Source organism: Carassius auratus, chromosome 10 (genome assembly GCF_003368295.1).
Source record: "Carassius auratus strain Wakin chromosome 10, ASM336829v1, whole genome shotgun sequence".
Taxonomy (NCBI): Eukaryota; Metazoa; Chordata; class Actinopteri; order Cypriniformes; family Cyprinidae; genus Carassius; species Carassius auratus.
The window spans coordinates 12896519-12917041 of NC_039252.1; the positions used below are offsets into that span (position 1 = coordinate 12896519).

Sequence of the window (20523 nt, forward strand, 5' to 3'; positions counted from 1 at the left end):
ATTCACATGTACAGGACAAACTGTTCCGCATTAACAGCGGTTGCGGCAAAGCCGAAGGGGGATGGTTGGGATTTTTTTTTCAACCAGTTATGTCCTTGCTTCTTCCCACAATGGGCGTGGCTAAAAGAACTATTCCGGTTTTACATTGGTTCTTACGTACTGAAGTTGAGTCATCTGAAATCTCATTGGCTCGGCTGCCGGCGATATATAGTGTTCTAGAACGTTCTACCGGTCTCTCTTCTAAGCAGTAAGCAAGGCGAGGCAGTTTGTCGCCATTCCAGCTTTCCAACCGGCTTATTCACCCATCTCTGTTATTTCCAGTTTGGTAAGGTCTTTGTTCTGTCGGCTTTATAATTTAATATTAAATATCTGACTGTATGTAGTATATCACTGCTTTATTAAATTCAAAGAGTCTGTTTTCATTTTTCTTTTTTTTATCAATTTATTGAATATTTTTCTGGCGTCCTAAACAATTAATGATTCAGCTAACGTTATATATTCTTATCGTATTAAATATCATTTAATACGAAGAGATTTTAACAAGAGATTTTTAACTTGATGCTTTTTTTGGTTTTCAATTTTGTGTTTGTCGAAAAACTCTTAAAGGTGAATTTTCGTATTATACTTAACGTTACTACAATAAAAATGCCCGAGAAAACAATACATTAAATTTTAAGCGCAACCGGCACCTCGTGTAACGTTAATCTGCTCACGCGCGTCACTCGACCTTAAGCGTTGACCATTTTTTTTCCTTTGGTCGCTTAATACTGCTTGTGTATCCCTTTATTTTAAAATTATACACGTACACACTCAGTACGACAACACTGAATTCATAAGTTGAATTTAAACGGTTTTGATCGGTTTGACTTATGAATTCCGTATTTGACCATAGAATCTTCTAGAACGAAGCTCGCACCACGTGGTCTGACGCATTTCCGCATGTTCTCCCGGGCTTTGTGTTCTGTCGTTTCAAGACCGCATGTTAACTGTAGATAGTTAATGAAATAGATCCTTATGTATTAACTTTTTTACGTGCTATTGTACAGGGTTTAATTAATTTGTCTTTTTTTATTTTATAGAAACTATGTCGAAGGGACCAGCTGTTGGTATTGATCTTGGGACCACCTACTCCTGTGTAGGTGTTTTCCAACATGGAAAAGTTGAAATCATTGCTAATGACCAAGGAAACAGGACCACTCCAAGCTATGTAGCTTTCACAGATACTGAGAGATTGATTGGAGATGCTGCAAAAAATCAGGTCGCAATGAACCCCACCAACACAGTCTTTGGTAGGTGGTTATTTAATACAATTTACTTTCATTCCAAAAAGTATTCGCTATGATGAAGTTGATTCCTTGCCATTCGTAGTTTCCACCAGAGGTTGAAAAGCCAAAGATGGCCCAAGCACCTTCCTTGGATGTCTGAGCGAATTCTTGACATTTAGTTTCTCTTTGTTGCGTTTTTATTTTTATTTTTTCTCCTGTTTACTCCATCTATATAACTTGTACTTTTTTTTTTTTTTCATCTCCTCCTATAGATGCCAAGCGTCTGATTGGCCGCAGGTTTGATGATGGCGTTGTTCAGTCTGACATGAAGCACTGGCCTTTTAATGTCATCAATGACAATACCCGTCCCAAGGTCCAGGTTGAATACAAGGGTGAGACCAAATCTTTCTACCCTGAAGAGATTTCCTCCATGGTTCTTACCAAGATGAAGGAAATTGCAGAGGCCTACCTGGGAAAGGTGAGTGATGGTTCAGTTGTCTGGTGTGGCTCTATTGAATTCCCCTTTGGCTTTGTGTGCTTCGCTATGATGAAGTTGATTCCTTGCCATTCGTAGTTTCCACCAGAGGTTGAAAAACCAAAGATGGCCCAAGCACCTTCCTTGGATGTCTGAGCGACATGCACTATGCTGTAGTTTAACAGTTTTATTGCGTTTAGTTTCGAATGGCAGTTGATATCTAAATTGCACTCTCTTTGCAGACTGTTTCCAACGCTGTCGTCACCGTGCCTGCCTACTTCAACGATTCTCAGCGACAGGCCACCAAGGATGCTGGAACCATCTCTGGCTTGAATGTTCTGCGTATCATCAATGAACCAACTGCTGCTGCTATTGCTTACGGTCTGGACAAAAAGGTTAGGAAACTTGCATGTCAGCAGCATTATAAGTTTGATCTATGTATTTTTAGCTTCGCTATGATGAAGTTGATTCCTTGCCATTCGTAGTTTCCTCCAGAGGTTGAAAAACCAAAGATGGCCCAAGCACCTTCCTTGGATGTCTGAGCGAAATTTTGAGTGTCATACAATGCGTAGATGTAAATGCAAATACTGATTTCTACTCTTTATTTTTGGTTTTCAGGTTGGTGCTGAGAGGAATGTCCTCATTTTCGATCTTGGTGGTGGCACTTTCGATGTGTCTATCCTCACCATTGAGGATGGCATCTTCGAGGTAAAATCTACTGCTGGAGACACTCACTTGGGTGGAGAGGACTTTGACAACCGCATGGTGAACCACTTCATCACAGAGTTCAAGCGCAAGCACAAGAAGGACATCAGTGACAACAAGAGAGCCGTTCGCCGTCTTCGCACTGCCTGCGAGAGGGCCAAGCGTACCCTATCCTCCAGCACTCAGGCCAGTATTGAGATCGACTCTCTTTATGAGGGTATCGATTTCTATACCTCAATCACCAGGGCCCGTTTTGAGGAGCTCAATGCTGACCTCTTCCGTGGCACTTTGGACCCAGTTGAGAAGTCTCTTCGTGATGCCAAGATGGACAAGGCTCAGATCCACGACATTGTCCTGGTTGGTGGCTCCACTCGCATTCCCAAAATCCAGAAGCTGCTCCAAGACTACTTCAATGGCAAGGAGCTCAATAAGAGCATCAATCCCGATGAGGCTGTGGCCTACGGAGCAGGTGGGTGATCGTCTTATTCGAGTGGCTTGTTGTTCGCTATGATGAAGTTGATTCCTTGCCATTCGTAGTTTCCACCAGAGGTTGAAAGACCAAAGATGGCCCAAGCACCTTCCTTGGATGTCTGAGCGACTATAGTCATTGCTAAATGGCAATCTCAAATTAGCCAAGGTTCTTATCTCTCTCTCTCTTATGTTTCAGCGGTTCAGGCTGCCATCCTGTCTGGTGACAAGTCTGAGAATGTTCAGGACTTGCTGTTGCTAGATGTCACTCCTCTGTCCCTTGGAATTGAGACCGCTGGTGGAGTCATGACTGTCCTCATCAAGCGTAACACCACTATCCCAACCAAACAGACTCAGACTTTCACCACCTATTCTGACAACCAGCCCGGTGTGCTCATTCAGGTGGGTGCCAAGTGCTTCTGGTAGATGTTTTGTCTTATCCCACCCAAGGTCCCCTTGGATCACCTTTTAATGATGCCATCTTGTTTTAATTGGTGCTTAGGTCTATGAGGGTGAGCGTGCAATGACCAAGGACAACAACCTGCTAGGCAAGTTTGAGCTTACTGGAATCCCCCCTGCACCTCGTGGTGTTCCCCAGATTGAGGTCACCTTTGACATTGATGCCAATGGCATCATGAATGTTTCTGCTGTTGATAAGAGCACTGGCAAGGAGAACAAAATCACAATCACCAACGATAAGGGTAAGTCTTTCCTCTTTTAAATTATTGTATGGCTTTGTGGCAGCCTGTTTCAGGGGTTAACTGGAAGTCAATTTCAGGTCGTCTCAGCAAGGAAGACATTGAGCGCATGGTGCAGGAGGCAGAGAAGTACAAGTCTGAGGATGATGTGCAGCGTGAAAAGGTGTCTGCCAAGAATGGTCTGGAATCCTATGCCTTCAACATGAAGTCCACTGTTGAGGATGAGAAACTAAAAGGCAAGATCAGTGATGAGGACAAGCAGAAGATCCTTGACAAGTGCAATGAAGTCATCAGTTGGCTTGACAAGAACCAGGTGAGTTTACAATTAATTGAGACATTTGGTCAACTAAGTGGCTTCTGGGTTACTTTTTTGTAAGCTTACACTAGCAAACTCAATGACCTTTTAACCTTGTTTAAACCAGACTGCTGAGAAGGAAGAATTTGAGCACCAGCAGAAAGAGCTGGAGAAGGTATGCAACCCCATCATCACAAAGCTGTACCAGAGTGCTGGAGGCATGCCAGGTGGAATGCCTGAAGGTATGCCCGGCGGCTTCCCAGGAGCCGGCTCTGCTCCAGGAGGTGGATCCTCCGGCCCAACCATTGAGGAGGTCGACTAAGCCATTCCAGAGCCACTGCGCTACCTCCATATAAATGTTTACTGTTGCCCTCTGTAGTTGGACTCCTCTAAAATTGTTCTTAATCTTAAGTTTTGGAGGACTTCAACTTGCAGAGAGATTGTTGCAATTTAAAAAAAAAAGGGGGATTAAGGGAACATTGTCAGATCACAGGGAACAGATTTTCTACCTAGATTGCACAACCTATTTATCGGCTTGTGAAATGTGAGTTTCATAAGCCTTTTCCAACTGCCTCAATGCTTCAGAGTAAATGAATAAAATGGTTACTTATTCCCAGTGCTGCCTCTGTCTGGTGTTTTGTCTTTAAACATGCATCAATTTGCCTGTTTGTAACTCCATGTTTTTACCTGAAATACATGAGTAAAAAAAAACTTAACCTTTAAATATGAAATAAGTGTCATGTGCTGTATCTTAATTAAAAGGTCTTTGACCTATAAAATGGCTTTAAATTATGGTGAATTCTCAGCACTGAAGTCATAAGGGTACGAGAAACTCATGCTTTAGAGTAAGTTTCCATCCAGTGCATCATAATCCTACCTTCTGCATCAGCCATCTCGTATTTAATGACCGGTCCTATAAGATGAGTGTCAAATCTAATCATCTAATGCGTTTTTAATGTAAACAACAACAGAAGGCTAAAAATTTCTAAATGACGTTGCTTAACGTTTCAACGCTCCATTACTAAAAGTTTTCCCTTTTATATAGGTAGATATGTTTTTGTAACTAAACCGAGAAATACGGAGTGGTTGCAACCCTAATGTCTTCTGCAATTCTAAGCTTGTGTCCGTCACGCAGAACCTGATTTTACCAAGTGAGACATGGTCCTGAAACAACATTGTGATTAACCAATCAGATTTGAAGCAGTTTATAGATTTTGTGAAGTTTATGCTTAAAATCACTGTTTGGTGCTTGTACATCAATGTCATTCATCTATCATTTCCTCTGAATTTAGGGATTATTTATGGTTAAGGTTAGGTTTAGGTGTAGGGATATGGTCAAGAATAAATTCATCACAGAATTTGGAGTAAAATGATGTTCCAGGGTCAACAAAATATGTCGACCTAGGAACACATCTAACTCAGCAAAATCAGGATGTGCGTCCGTCACAGAGGAGCAAGGAATAGCTCTGCGCAGGCGTGGACAGGCGTCCATGTTTCCACGGCAACAGTTTAGCAAACGAAACTTTCCTTCACAATGAACGTCACATCTTTCGATGTAGATAGCAGGTAAAACAGAAACATTCAATCCGGAGCACATTCAGTGGGTTTCTATACCAGGTAATATCTTAGCTCTTGTAGAAGCGATATACATTATTTCGGCGTTTAAGGTGCACTTTCTAAATTAAAACATGGGTTAAACACAGTCGGTTTGCAAATTCGGTAAACAATCGAGTAAACTACCAAACATTTAAAGTAATTGCATATCTAAATTAAACTTAAATGTGTTTTCACTACTCTTTAATGCTGGTTCTGTGTTATTAGACATGAAAACGATAGCCTCTGAGCAACGACGCCATGTCGAGCTCAACGGGCCTGATCCACTGCAACAGACAAAAGTCAAATTCAACATCAGCAGTGACTCAATCGATAGTCCAAGGAATAATAATGTGCCTGCTTTACCGCTAACGTGGGACTCCTTAGAGTCAGATACTGAGAGTTTGGCACAAGAGAAGGAGTACCAGCGAGAGCTCCAGATGCGCATTGACCTCCTCTCTGCTGACAACCCAAAACAACATGATGCCAAGACTGACAGTGAAGAACTAGAGCATATTGATGTTTGTGATAGTCTGGATCTGAAACCAAGAGAGGTCACAGGACCACACGAGCCACTGAGGTAAGACAACAGTTGGCGATTTCCCTACCAAATAAGAGACGAATATAATGATACAATCCTGCTACCAACAGTAATTGACATGACATTAATATAATAATAACAATTGCAAGGCAACAATGAATCTTTATAAGATTTACATTTACTCACCCCCATGTCGTCCCAAAACCTGTATGACTTTACTTTTTCCTCTGTGGAGCACAAATGCAGATATTTTAAGTAACGTCTTGGTACTTTTTTTTGTTGTTGTTGTTCATATAGTAACCAAAACTGCTTTTTACTTCCTTTAAAACAACTTTTGGAGAAAAAAAAATAAAAGTCAAACTAGTTGTAAATGATGACTGTAGTTTTTGCTGAACTCTAGTGATTGCAAAATGATGACCCTTACCCGTTAAATGTTAATGCAGGTGGTTGTTTGCCAAATCGGGCCTGTATTTTAGTATACAGCATCCTTATGACTCCTAAAGGCTTTCGTAGATATGTCATACATCCCACGTATGCTTCAAATGATCTTTCAAGCACATCCAGTTGCACAAGCTCAGGTGGTGGTTATGACAAATTTAAAGAATATTTTTTTCAGTTCACAGGCAGAAACAGTTCAGAGTGAAGGCTAATAACATCTGAATGGTCGATTCGGTCTATGATCATAATGAAGTTTCCTTTAGCTCAAGTTGCATATCTAATATTTACTATCAGATGCCTTTAAGTAAACACTTGTATAGGTGTTACCCAGAGGTTGAAGTACAGAAGATTAAGGCAAGCAATAAACATTCCAGGATCATAACCATGGGCGATATTCAAAACAGCAGCAAGAGTCAAATTTTGACAGTTTTGTAAATGCAGGCAACCTCTTTAAGTTATTCTTCACTGTGCTGCAATATGGTAGCACATTGTTTGATTCATTAAATGATTTCCTATTCCTATTGAATGTCCCTCTGTTTTGTATTTCAGGTTTTGCTTCTGTTCATAAAATAGACCGAATAAACAATAGCAATACCTGAAAAACACTAAATTAAATACACCAATCACCAACAAAATGACTATGAGCTTTGTGTGTTTAGCTGCTCTGCAAACAACCTAGATGACTGACAGCTTTTATTCACATCTAATAGATAATGACAGTCTTTGAAAATGATGTTTTGCGCTTGCATTTTAATTGAGCCGAAATACCCACTAATTTTTGTACTTTCCAAACAAGTACCCTCATTTAGGGGAAATTAGATTTTTAGTTTGCAGGACATTACCACAATAAGGTCTCATTCAGCAGTCTGTTAAAAAGCATTTGCTTTGTTACCAATGAATGGACGAGCTCTCTGCGCTGCTGAAACACAGATTGCTGGAATCTGAAGTGTGGATCATCGCATCTGTCTCCACTTCTTCATCTCCAGCCTAACCGTTGTGTCCGCCACTCCAAATCTGCCTCGGGATAAAAACGGGAGGCGTTTGTTTTAATTTTTTGCAGGCTGATAGCTGATGCGCTGAAGAGGTACTTAACCCCATGCATAGATTTGTCATAATGGTTATGGCGAACATTGACAAAGACTTTTTTGTTGAAACGAAGCAGCTCTCTCATCATATTTTCATGCTCAAGAATGAAACCCTGCGAATGAATGGCGTGCAGCAATATTTGGCATAATATCATTGTAGCTAATAACTACCCATTTCGTTTACATCCTCTTTACCGCACACATTGTCTTTAGAGACTCGAGTCTCGCATTCAGAATGAAATGACCTGAAAACAATAGTCTGTGTTTCCTATTATTGAATTTAATTCTGACACATTTATATTAGCACAAGAGAGACTTTGCATGTTAAAGAGCCCGACACAGCTGCAAACCCACGGCGCATTCTCAAGACCATGTCAGTGGAATCATTACAGAGCCATTCCTTGCCCTTTTGCCCTCATTGGCTGAAGTGCCATGCATGCAGACAGCCTCGTATTTGGCATCATGGGATGTGAAGAGCATCTTGTACTATTCAGAGGCACACAACAAAGAGGCACTCTTCTAATTATTTTAATGAGATCTTTTCATCCAATGATGCTAGGAGCACATTAGGTTGTAGTTTGAACCTATTTCATATGTTTGAATTAGCCATTTGCAAAACTATCCCCAAATTGTGGTCTTCAGACCCATAGTCATTAGGGATAAGGGAAGGCAGTGGGGGGGAAGCGAATACAACACGCTATTACCATTTCGCTTCGGCTGAGAAGTGTAGCCGATTTTTTTCCTTGTGTTTTGATGGCTGTTTGAGGCATTCCGACTGCCTTCCTGACAATGCCGAAAGCACTAAACGAGACGTAGCTAGCCTGCTCTTCAATTGAAAGCTTGTCCTAAGTGTTTGTGGCTTATTTCTTCTTAACTCTTTTTGAAATATTTCAGGCAAGCTCCCCCTGAAGATGAATACACCGACTTGCGTTACGACCCAAACTGGAGGAAGAATCTGGAAGGGGCTCATTTTCTCAACCAGCTAAGTGCGAGACTTTCTCTCAACTCGTTTGAGGAGTCCGAAGATAGTCTTGAACCTTTGGAGAATCTGCCTCTTAGTAGCAGGCAAGAATATGTAGTTGTCAGTAATCCACCCACAGTCCAGATGGACAATGTTTTATCTCCACCACCTTCATCTCCTTTCCACCTGCACCCACAACAGGAAGACATTCTCGATCCCCCCGAATCTAAAAGTTCTTGCATGTCCTCCGAAGGCACACCATGGGATAACGAAGAGCATCTGAATGTCCGATCAGTTCCTCATTGGAAAAGAAGCTCACAACATCCTTCTAATCCAAGGCTAGTGAGAGCTAGGGAAGACATTGTGGAACGTAACAAAGCAACTCTTGGTATCCATACACATAAGCAGGGGTCTTACCTAAAAGTTCACCAGCAGAAAGACAAAACAGAGGAAACAAAGCAGGTGAGTATTTTAAAGAATGTTCCCTCAGGAAAAATAATATCCTTATTCCTAAACTGTCTTCGGTTTCTTTTTCTGCCTTATAGGCCTTAGCATATGTAAACCTTAACATGTTATTCTAATTGGTTGGACGCATTGGTGACCGAGTTGATAACCCATGGTTGACCACTAGGGGGTGAACTAACACAGCATACAGTCTGTTTCCTCAAAGTCAGATGTTAGGGTAGTTTAGGCCCAAGGCTAGTGTTATACATAGATATTTTCAATTTTTTTCATTTATATCAAAAGATGACTCCATTTGTATAATTATTTCCATTTCCACCCAATATCATAACTCAAGTATTGCTATTGGCAACAAAAAAAAAAACATAGTGACTAATGACTGTTGCTGTCAGTAGTAGGCCTTTGTTATAAATCTCATTTTGTTCATTTTTATATGCACTTGTTTCTTAATAGAAATTCAGTATTCAAGTTAACCACATTTGTCAAATTGTAATTTAGTACGACATTTTGTATTTCTTGTGTAATCTATGTATTTAGTCTAGATACATTCTTTTTTATGTATTCAGTTGTGTGCAGGTTCACATTCTTCTTTTTAGGTACAAAACAGGTCATATCATGTCTGGCATGACCTGACCTTTATCTTTGCTCTTTTTAAAATCTGAATAAGTGACCTTGGTGTTTTCATTGCTCTGGTTTGAAGGAGACTACACTGCCTGTGTCACGGAAATTAATTTGGCAGAAACACAGAGTCTTCAGATGGAGCATAGAGAAGAGAATGAATCATGTCTGCCTATGTAGTGCCTATTATGAGTTGATCTGCACAACAGTGGCTGTTTAGAACATCAGAGGGGCATGGTTACCAATAGGCTCTTAGTTATCAGTGCACCTGGCCCATGGTATAATTGGCAGGGTTGGCTTGTCTGCACACTGTAGCCCATGTGTATTTGCAACATTTAAGACCTTACACAGCACATCTGAGCCCAGTCCCACCTTAATGTCTCACATCAGCTGCATTAGCATAGTGAAGAGCCGTTAGCATTGTGACTCGGTAAACGGAGGAAACGCTCCCTGCTTTAGACGGTACCCCGAATGTGCCAGCAGTGCCCTGGTATGAATTCAGTGCATTGTCTTTCCGAGAAATATGGTGCGCTGTCAAGTTCCATTTATGAAGCGGCATTGTAAGACTTTAAGAGGCGGTTAATTGAAACATATTTTATTTCTTTTCTCATCTCTTTAATGGAGTGGTGAATACAGGATTTCCCCCAACAAAATATTATAATAATATCTATTTTTGTCTGGAAAAGAGTCAGATATCAGAATTTTTTTTTTTTTGCTTATGAAAAATATCTGTCAAATCCATTTTTATGCCAGGTAAGGATGAGTGTAATGTATTTAAATATAATCAGTAATCCAACTTGGGCACAAATTATTATTATTATTTTCAATGCACGACACATTGATGTTGATTTTTTAAAATTACGTTTGAATAGAATTATATATTTGAAAATTCTTAAACACATTCATGTCTAAATCCTTCAGGAATTCAGTTAGATTTGGCAAACTATCATACAACAAAGCTTTTGCAGTACAACATAACACATAAAGAGCAATCGAAATACTTCTGCCACTTGGTTAAAGTTTTGCTTTTTTGTCATTTCCTTACTATGAGAGAGAGCACAAAACCCTCATACCTTATGTTCGTTATGTAGCTAAGCATCTGTTGGTAAATTTGATACACGGCCTGCACTTTTGGCCTTTTATTTGTTATTTTGTGGCCCTGTTACCTTCAAAGGGAATAAAAAGCCCCTTAGCTCCCATCAGTTTTTAGCATCATTATTGAGGCGCGTCTGTTGGGCTTTTAAAAAGCCACTATTTACTCTTTCACAAACCCCTAACTCTCGATAATTAGCTGTGTTATTAAATGTACACAATCTCATAATGCACCAACTTCCAACCGGCATGTGTGGGAGTGATGATGAGCTCCAACAGAGACCCCTTTGATAAAGACAGAAGTAGCAGTGCAATCTTCTGCCATTGCACTCAGCCCCAATCCCTCGTCATCCCCCAGACCCTCACTTCAAAGCCAGGAACATAATGTACAATCTCTTAATAGCTCTAGACCAAGGCTCCGCGGCTCTCTGCCACTGTATACCCTACCTCAGTGTAAACACCTAATCAAGATTGCCTGGGCGGTCACAATAGCAACCAAATGCAATTCAAGAATTGCGGCCCTTTGAAGTCTTCATCGCAAAAGCTGTGTTTCCCAGTCTTGAGGAAAATGGCAAGCTCCAATCGCCTGACTTTGTTGTGCCACGTCTCAGCCCAAGAGGCAATTACGGGCCCCAATTTAACAGAATAGATATTACGCAGCTTATGAAGCTCAAAATGCAATTTTGTTTGATCATTTCCTCAATTTGATTGAGATTATTAAAATGGCGGACAAAAGGCAGTGGTCGTGGATGGGGCAGAGGTTGTGGCCTGCTGTGGCTAAGAGGACATGAAGGGCAGGTCTGTGATGTCTGCTGCTCACACACCTGTTACAGCAGAGCACAATCTCTCTACTTGAAATGATACTTGCACGATACAGGAAAATTAGCTTTTTTTTTGCAGCCTCCTATTAACCGTGCAGAATAGCACACAATATGGTTTAAAGATATTTTAATTTATAATGAGGACCGCTGCTGCATTGCCTGTTTGTCCCTTTGCTCATGTATTGTTTTTGGTGCCGTTTTTAAATGTTAAATTCTGGCCTGTGTGATATTGAAGTACCAATTGCTTTATAAAAAATATTAAGTGGCAACCCTATCAGGACCAGGGGATTAATACAGTGTCTAAAGAGCTAGTTTGACCAACTAGCAGTTAACCAAGGGTTAATTCACAATTGAAGAGTCGTTTCAGTTCATGAGTGGGAATTAGATTTGAATTGACCAAATTGACCAATTTGCTAAATTGAAATAAAATTCAACACAGTTAATGCATTTTGGTTCATTAATGTTATTGATGCAATATGTAAACTAAATACAGACATTTATAAGTGGATCTATCTATCTATCTATCTATCTATCTACATTATTCATCCATCCACCTTTTCAGAACCACAGTTGAAGACCAATGGCTTACTTAAATATACAGATACAGATAAATAACTGTCCACTCAGTGTCTCTGGCCCAGTAACGTTGAAGGCTGTTCACAAATCAGTTCCTTGCGCACATAGCCTTTCGCTAAATAGATAGACCAGCATGGCTGCCTGTTTATTGATGGATATGTTACAACTCAGTCCACTCACTGCTGCATGTGTCTCTTTGACCTTCCTCTATTCACGCTTTCAGAATTAGCCGCATGCATTCAGGGACGCCGCAAGCTGTCAATACCATCGATCAGCGAGAATTGTCCTCAGCAGCCAAAGTGACTGGAAGTTTACTAAATGATTTTCATTACAGCATTAGCTGTAGATATTCCGCCTCTGAACAGGTACATTAAGAAAAATTGAGAGAGTGCACTGATGTAACGTGGCCGTATCTAGACACTTACCTCCGAACTGCCTCGCGAGAATCATTTTAAAGAGAATCAATAAAACACTCTACTAGACACACGTAAGTCAGCTCAGAGGAGCAGTGGTTAGTAATTAAGAATAAAAAGTTGATCAGAAGAAGTCAGTTGAATTGGTATGCTTGCCAGACACTCAGGGACAAATTATTTTATAGACAAACCTGACTGTCTGTCAGCTCCGTTTTTTTGAGTAGGTGGATGATTTATTGCAGCTCTGTCGGAATACATTTATGCCAAACGCTGTGTGTAATTTATCGCCCAGACATTTCTTCTCATACTCATAGATGTATTTGTTTCACTCTCACGGTGCACAGTTTGCCCCTGTTGTTTGCGGTCAATAGTTGAATATAAATATGAGGCGACATAATAGCATTTCATCGACACGGCAACAGATGAATTGTTAAAAGGAGGCTTATCAAGCAGTCGACCCTTAAGGGGGTCGCACACCGGACGAGAAGCGCAGCGCCGCGTCGCGTCGCGCCACGTCTTTAAAATTCGAACACATTATTCTCTATGTGAGTACACACACCGGCGGCGCCATTCGGCGTCTGTCCGCGGCGCCCAGCTACGACTCAGAACGCTGTTCAAATTTCTGCCGCGCCACAGAGCGCCATTCGCATAGTTTTATATTAAAAAACCCAGATGTTATAAACTGAAACTGAAATTAAAGTACAGCACACTTGTTTCATTCAAATAAAACATTACAAAGTGTTTGGTTACGTTTTCAGCAGCACAGTTGCCTAGACAACAGATACAACAAAACAATAACAGACTTATTATAATAACACAGATTCTTTTCATTAATTGACGTTAAAAACTCAGCTTTTATCAATTAAAATCATATATTTAAAATTAAAATAATAGATGAAGTTAAAACTCTCCCATCTTGATGCGAAATTGAGCTCACGCATATAGAATGTGCGCGTCCAGTGTGCGATACCTCGAGTTGTCCTACATGTGGCGCGACGCGACGCGGCGCGTCTCGTCCGGTGTGCGACCGCCTTTACACTCCCCTCTCCCTTCTTTCTTCTCTTCTCACAGCCCAAGCAAACCTCCTACAAGACTATCAGCACTCATAGCCCGGAGAGTCAAGACAATGTCTGGGATCTCGAGCTGATGTGGCTCCAAAAAACACAAAAACTGAAGGTAGAGCTCACTTTATTGATTCCATCCATCTCTATCTGTGCAGACGTAGGTGGGGCTGTTTGGCACAATCCATTGCCTTAATGCATAACAGTCTGCGAGGGCGTCCTCTCAAGATGAAAATGTCTGCACAGTGGGCACACTGTCACCCGGGATTTCATTTCTGCTGTGATGGACACAATTTCTGATAGAGTTGTTCAGGCACAATGGAGCCTCTGAAATGTCTTGAAAAGGAGCCTGTGCTGAGGAAAGAGGGGGAATGGAGAAGCATCATTATTTTGAGCACTTGAACGGTCACCTTAATGCCAGCAAGCAGAGGAGTGTAAATATTTTCCCATTAAGAATGGTGCCAGCCGGTGTTGGCTAAATCAGAAGCATTGCATGCTGAGGCACAGCCTCAGACCTCACAAGAATAATGTCCGGAGGTCTCACGTGAATGCCAGGCTCACTAAAAAAGAAGCATTATATAAATGCTCCTGTCTTTATTTCTCCTCGGTTATGAAACTATCCATGAAGCCACATTATTTAAGGACATATCTCTGCTCAATGAGATGTATTCTTTTAGCCAATTAGAGTGCGTGGGGCACTATTTCCAAAATCTTTGTCACGACTTGAATTTGAAATTAAATTTTTGTCATTTATGCTAGTATCATCCTTTTGTGCCTACAGACATTGAAAAACAACATCTAGAATTTAGCTTCATGTCATCTTAACACAGAATACATCTCAAATGCTTTGGTCATAATTTCCTTTTTTTTTTTTGTCTCCTACTTACTGCAGAGCCATAAGGAAAAAAAGGAACGGAAGAGAAGGGAACGAACCAGCAACCACCCAGATCAGCTCAAGCCTCCAGTTCCTGAATCCAAACCCAAAGCGCACCTTACAGGGAGAAGCGTCATTAGTTCAAATCTTGTACCGCAGGACTCTGAGGAAGCTTGGACCCAGGACCCGCTACAACACCATTCTGGACTTCCATCTCACACTCATGCTCCACCGACTGTCAACCTTAACATAAACCTCCACACACCTGCTAATCTCGCACAGCCACTGAATCTTTCCCAGAAAGAGACCATTTTTACTCTTGTTTCTCAAGCGCTGCAATGGGATAGGCCTGATCTGTTTAACCAACTCTTTTTACAACAAGGTTATCCATTTTCCCCATATGCACCTCCTAATTCAGGAGGGCAGATGGGACTGGCTCCAAAAGCGGTTGTATCTTCACCAGCCCCGAAGTCTGGAGTGGTACAAGCTGTGGACATAAGTGTTCCTCAGAGGCATGCTGGGAAACCCACTTCTAATACATTTGAGAAGTCATCATTCAGGAATCACAGTAGGCAAGTCCAGAAACATTGCACACTACTATACTGTTTTTAAGGCTGCAGTGTGTCGTTTTTCAATCAGTTTACATTTACATTTACATTTACATTTATTCATTTAGCAGACGCTTTTATCCAAAGCGACTTACAGATGAAGACAGTGGAAGCAATCAAAAACAACAAAAAGAGCAATGATATATAAGTGCTATAACAAGTCTCAGTTAGGTTAACACAGTACACGTAGCATGGGATTTTAACTAATATAATAAATAAAAAGAAAACAGATAGAATAAAAAATAAAAGAATAGAGCAAGCTAGTTAGAGGTCTTTACACATACACACACACATACATATACAATTGCATAATAAATGAAAAGAAAATAGAATACAAAAAGATTAGAAAGGTAGTTAGATTTTTTTAAAGAATAGAATTAGAATAGTGAGTGTTAAAGTTAGAGGGTCAAATAAAAATGGAAGAAGTTTATTGTGGGTCATTGACACTCATATTTAGCCATACCTGTTAATTTTCTAAAACATGCAATTCATACATTTAATGACTTTTATACACCATTTCTGTAATAACAATGTTTTTCATTTTTTGAATTAACATTCATGTTATAATAATAATATTATATTATTAATAATAATATTATAATACAGCTTTCATGATGACATAATAAAAAAAAGCCTCATTAGAATGACCATAAACTTATTAAGTGTTAGGCTAGATGTTTTATTATTCTTTCTTAGAAAAAAAAAAAATCATATTTTACATGCTAAATATAAACTTTGCATAAATGTTATGCTCCATGTTTCCATAGGATACCAACGCTAAAATTGCCCACGTCTTCTCAATTGGAGACCAGCCACTATCCATCTGAGCTTTTGCCCAGTGATGAGCAGAGCGTGGGACCCTGTGCGCCCCCAACACAAATCTCTGGTCCTTACACAGTGCTGCCCCCTATAGTCCGAGCTATCGGCAGTGACGCTGAACTTTCAGATAGTTCAGAGCAGCATCTGAATCCAATCCACAAAAGCAGCTCAGAAGGTTACCTTTCACAGATGGAAAAACAGAGACAGCTGAAGGCACAATCAAATTATAAGGTGTGTATATATGTGTTTAGATTTTTTTTATCATTTATCTAGAATGTGACTTATATTTTATACCCTGGTACTACTGGGCTGCAAACAAGTTTTCAGTCTTCAAAATAAATGTAAAATATAATATTTATAATATTATAGAGAATTTTTCACATTATAAAATAAATTATATTTAAATATACATTTTATGAAGGGAGAATCTTGTAAAGAATCATACTTATTCGTACATGGCATCAAAAAGTTTAAAAACCCCAGATTTAACCCCATTCTTGTTATAATTAGCAATATATCAAAACAAATAGCATAATAACTACAACACCCAGTTTATACCTTTAAATTGCCATGCCAGTATCTCAATGGGGCTTGTTGCAGATGTAACAATTATTGTGTGGGCCGATTCACACAGCAGGTTAATTGTATAAGTAATTGAAGACACTCTTAATTGCAATGAGATGATGATATAAGACACAGTCACAAAGACGACACTGAAAAGCGTTAGAGGATAAGGTGATTAAGCAGCACCCCCGTCTGTGCAGAGCAGGGCTGGTAAGATGGTGATTTGCATTTAATGATGGCCTCTTTGTCCTCTAGCACCTTGAGTTCTGCAGGAAAGTCCCTCTCAGGAACAGATGTACTCAACCGCTGCCATTAAAACAGAGAGGATATTTATGTTTACTCAATATTTGTGTCTGCTCAGTTAAAGGAGTGATTGAAAGTTCACCCCCAAAATTTAAATGATGGCATCAATTACCCTCATGTCATTTGTGTACGACTTACTTTCTGCTGTGGAACTGTTTTTGTTCATATGATGGAATAGGGGTCCAAAACAACATCAAACTATTACTGTCATTGTAAAGAGGAGAATATATATATATATATATATATATATATATATATATATATAAATAAATAAAACTTATGTTTTTCAAGATATTATTTTGTGTTCAACAAATGGATGAAAGTTGGATTTTAAAAAAATAAAATTTTCTGAAAATGTACTCACCTTAAGGCCATCCACCATGTAGATGAGTTTGTTTCTCCTTCTTGAAGATGTGTAGAATTACATCACAAACTCTCAAATGGATCCTTTTTGGTGAATGGATGCTGTCATGAGAATCCTAATAGCTGATAAACACACCACAAGATAATCTACAAGACTTCAGTCCATGAATTAACGTTTTGTGAAGTGAAAAGCTATGCGTGTTTAAAATAAACACTTCTTAATTAAGACGTTTTTAACTTTAACCATTGCTTTTGACTAAAATCAGAGTTCTCTAATCATAAAATTGCTTTATGCACAGATCAAGAACCATTTACAATCGTCTTTTACAACACTTCTTAACAAATATGTTGGTGGATTTTGATGTGAAAAGACAACAGGGTATGGATTTTTCACTGGAGAAATGATGTATTATGTACTATTCCTATAATTATTCCTTTAAATAATGAAAGAGTATTTATTTTTGGGGGTGAACTATCCCTTTAATTTATCATAGTATCTGTGCTATTAGGCTTCTAGATAAGTAACATTTTTAGTGCCACATGAACATGTCACAATTTAAGGATCATTTTGTCATGGGACACATCCACTTGATGCTGTATCCGGATTATGCGGTTCTTACACCATAAAACCAATTGCTTTCCTGGGAGAAGCTTGCTCTCCTCACCTTGATGTGCCCGCCATCATGTCTCATAGGATTATGGGATAAATTTGTAAAACAGCTAGTGTGGCAGACCAAGGGGAAGCAGATCAGAGTGGAAAACAGCTGTCCTGCAGTGTCCATGACCAATGGCTGAATCCTGAGAACCTGAAGGAGCCTGACCTGATTAGTGCTTTTGTTTGCGGATTGTTGCATGAGGGCACTTTAGGATTAAGACCGTTTTTCTCACAGTATCTTCACTATTTAAACATCCATGTGGATAATGAATATATGCATTACAAAATTGTCTTCTCAGGCTTATTCACTGAAGGACTACAAAAACATGAAACAGGAGGTGAGGCTTGGAGGTCTTGGACCAACAAACACAATACCAGAAGCTGTGGTAAATACTCACTTCAGATTGTATAAGGACTTAAGCATATGACGATATTCACATATAATGTTGTTTAATCAGAATAATTTGTGTGTGTGGAGATTTAGGAGAAAGACTCAATGGATAATTGGTGATCTCCTTGTTGAATATTGATTTAGCTAATCCCTAATTGCTACGTCCAATTGTCAAGTGAGGGCCATGTCTCAATAACCCCCTCTTTTCATTTCCTCATGAATTTAAAAGACTTGTGTTTCTGAACACAATAGAAATGGACCAACTAATCTAATGAGCACAGCTCTCAAAAAGCAAACGGAGACATTTTCCAGCTCGGCTGATGTAAAAATTTCACATGAAATAACTGTTTTCGCACCGCTCACAGCCTGAGAGATGTGTTAACACTGATTCTGAAAGGGATGATGAGTTTTATTTGGCTTTGTTTGCTGCTGTTGAGTAGCTTCATGGAGTGAAATTCAAAGAAACAGAGGGGCCTCAAAGAAGAAATGGCTTAGGTAATTAAAGTTCCCTTTTGTAATCTTGCTGCTCTTTCTTTCACTCCTGTCAGGCAGAGAAAATTAGACGACAGAAGCTGTATTCAAATGTGATCCGCGAACAGAACAAGAAGATAAGTAGGATTCCCTCTCTGTCGGCCAAGGACCCAGTGGGCAGTGACAACAAGAACATCATTCCCAGGAGGAAGGTAAGAGAATCTCCTTCTGAAAACATTAGCTTTATTTATTCTCTACATCATATATTGTATGTCTTTCATCCCAAGTGGTTTACGTGTGTATATGTTATCATATTTGTATTTCTTTTCTTTTTATTTATTTTTTGACCAGGCTTTAGAATATGCCAAAACGATTGCAAAGCCCAAACCCCCTCCAAAGCCAAAGGACAGAAGCAGAGAGCAGAACGTGAGCACACGGTTTGAAATGGACCCATTCCATCTGGCCACTCTGGAGATGCTGAGACGGCACGAGGAAGAGAAACGTGCCGTGGCTCGCTTCAGAACCATTCATGCTATTTAAATCTAAAAAGCACCCTGCATATATGAGTTTTATCAATTGCACTTCTATAGAACCCTTATTTTTCCTTGCTTTAACTTTGTGTGTACTGTATATATGCATACTGCTCATTATAATCCCGCTCAGTTGCAAATCACTGGAAGTGGAACAGGTGCGTAACATGTAATCCACTGCATACTCATTTCGAAAGCCATTTTTTGATCTAAAGAAATCTCGAATGAAATGCTGTGGGGTTTTGTTGCTTGGCTTTGCATTATCCTGCTATTTCCCCATTGTTTCAATAGATCTGTGCACAAGAGCAATCTCTTAAAGCACACCTGGATGCACCGTTAACCCAGTGTAATGTGCCGTTTTCTGTCAGTTCCCGGCTATTAGTCTGATTATATCCACTTTCGCCTGCCCTTTTCTTTCACCAAATAGGTCAAATAAGGATGACACTTTGAAGCCACCCTTATTAGAACACACAAACTTGTATTCTGTATTTTAAAGTGATAATTTTCCCCCTAAAACAAGCTCAAGCACCAATTTCTTTAATGGAAGCTTTAGATCGTTATCAAAGAGCTATTTACTCCTATGTAATATTTTAATTAGATTATAGCCTCTATTTAACCCATCATGTCTGCTTTGATACTCTGTGTTTTCAGTGTTAAGCCTCAGAGGCGAGGCTAATAAATGCCGGACCTTTTGAATTAATGAGAAATGCTGCCTTTCCAGACCGACTCTCTTTGCATCTTTTATTTTTTTCACCCTCTCTCTCTTTTTTCCTGCCATTGAAATCAGTTAATTGAAGGGGTCTCTCTCAACCGCACATGAAGGAGGTTGAATTAGCATCCCTTTTTACGGATTGGGAGACTGAGGCAGGCTTTGATCTGTGGGCAGTGCTGAAGGAGGCGGCAAGCCCCCTGAAAATGAGCTGATGGCTCTGCTATTAGAGCAACATGCAGATGCGTCCATGTGTTGCAAAACGCTTAATCTTTTAATTGATCACCTTCCGCACAGCCTATTCTCTTGCAGTGTTTTATTTTCCGCGGCTAAATCAGAATCACGTTTTGAAAACGACATGAATTGCTTTTAAAAGGGTGGAAGTGTGCCACATACCCTGTTAGAGTAAAAAAAAGGGGCTCTTGCCGCAAATGAATGCGAGCTACTCCTTGCTACACGTTAACATTAGTATTTGATTTAAAAATGTCAGTTTTATAATTATTTACCATATATATATATATATATATATATATATATATATATATATATATATATATATATATATATATATATATGTGTGTGTGTGCTATTTATTTATTTATGTTTACAAAATATTTTAGACGAGTCTAATTAAATGTTATTAAAACTGCTGTGAAGTATCTTCTTCAG

General features: G+C 39.6%; 2 protein-coding genes and 4 non-coding genes across 8 annotated transcripts; all 6 read left to right on the forward strand.

Annotated features, from left to right (window-relative positions):
- Positions 1-169: 169 nt before the first annotated feature.
- Positions 170-4522, forward strand: hspa8 (heat shock protein 8). The gene is made up of 9 exons (XM_026273790.1): positions 170-325; positions 1080-1289; positions 1538-1743; positions 1983-2135; positions 2359-2914; positions 3113-3315; positions 3416-3614; positions 3692-3924; positions 4034-4522. The coding sequence occupies exons 2-9, from the start codon at positions 1085-1087 to the stop codon at positions 4226-4228; spliced, it is 1950 nt and encodes a 649-aa protein (XP_026129575.1). The 5' UTR covers positions 170-325; positions 1080-1084; the 3' UTR covers positions 4229-4522.
- Positions 1334-1429, forward strand: LOC113110520 (small nucleolar RNA SNORD14). Its single transcript, XR_003293173.1, has one exon. It is a non-coding gene; the product is annotated as a small nucleolar RNA SNORD14 (small nucleolar RNA).
- On the forward strand, positions 1805-1900 carry LOC113110519 (small nucleolar RNA SNORD14). The gene has a single exon (XR_003293172.1). It is a non-coding gene; the product is annotated as a small nucleolar RNA SNORD14 (small nucleolar RNA).
- LOC113110521 (small nucleolar RNA SNORD14) lies at positions 2191-2286 on the forward strand. The gene has a single exon (XR_003293174.1). It is a non-coding gene; the product is annotated as a small nucleolar RNA SNORD14 (small nucleolar RNA).
- On the forward strand, positions 2948-3043 carry LOC113110518 (small nucleolar RNA SNORD14). Its single transcript, XR_003293171.1, has one exon. It is a non-coding gene; the product is annotated as a small nucleolar RNA SNORD14 (small nucleolar RNA).
- Positions 4523-5305: 783 nt separating the features above from the next.
- On the forward strand, positions 5306-20296 carry jhy (junctional cadherin complex regulator). 3 transcript variants are annotated; one of them, XM_026273792.1, is made up of 9 exons: positions 5308-5472; positions 5728-6079; positions 8458-8986; positions 13578-13682; positions 14460-15013; positions 15817-16099; positions 18053-18139; positions 18693-18827; positions 18967-20293. In XM_026273792.1, exons 2-9 carry the CDS (start codon positions 5730-5732, stop codon positions 19153-19155), a joined length of 2232 nt encoding a protein of 743 aa, XP_026129577.1. In that variant the 5' UTR covers positions 5308-5472; positions 5728-5729; the 3' UTR covers positions 19156-20293. The 3 variants fall into 3 exon arrangements, with proteins under 3 accessions (XP_026129579.1, XP_026129577.1, XP_026129576.1); XM_026273791.1 differs by having other exon boundaries at positions 5308-5523; positions 18967-20292; XM_026273794.1 differs by lacking the exon at positions 13578-13682 and having other exon boundaries at positions 5306-5523; positions 18967-20296.
- Positions 20297-20523: the final 227 nt, after the last annotated feature.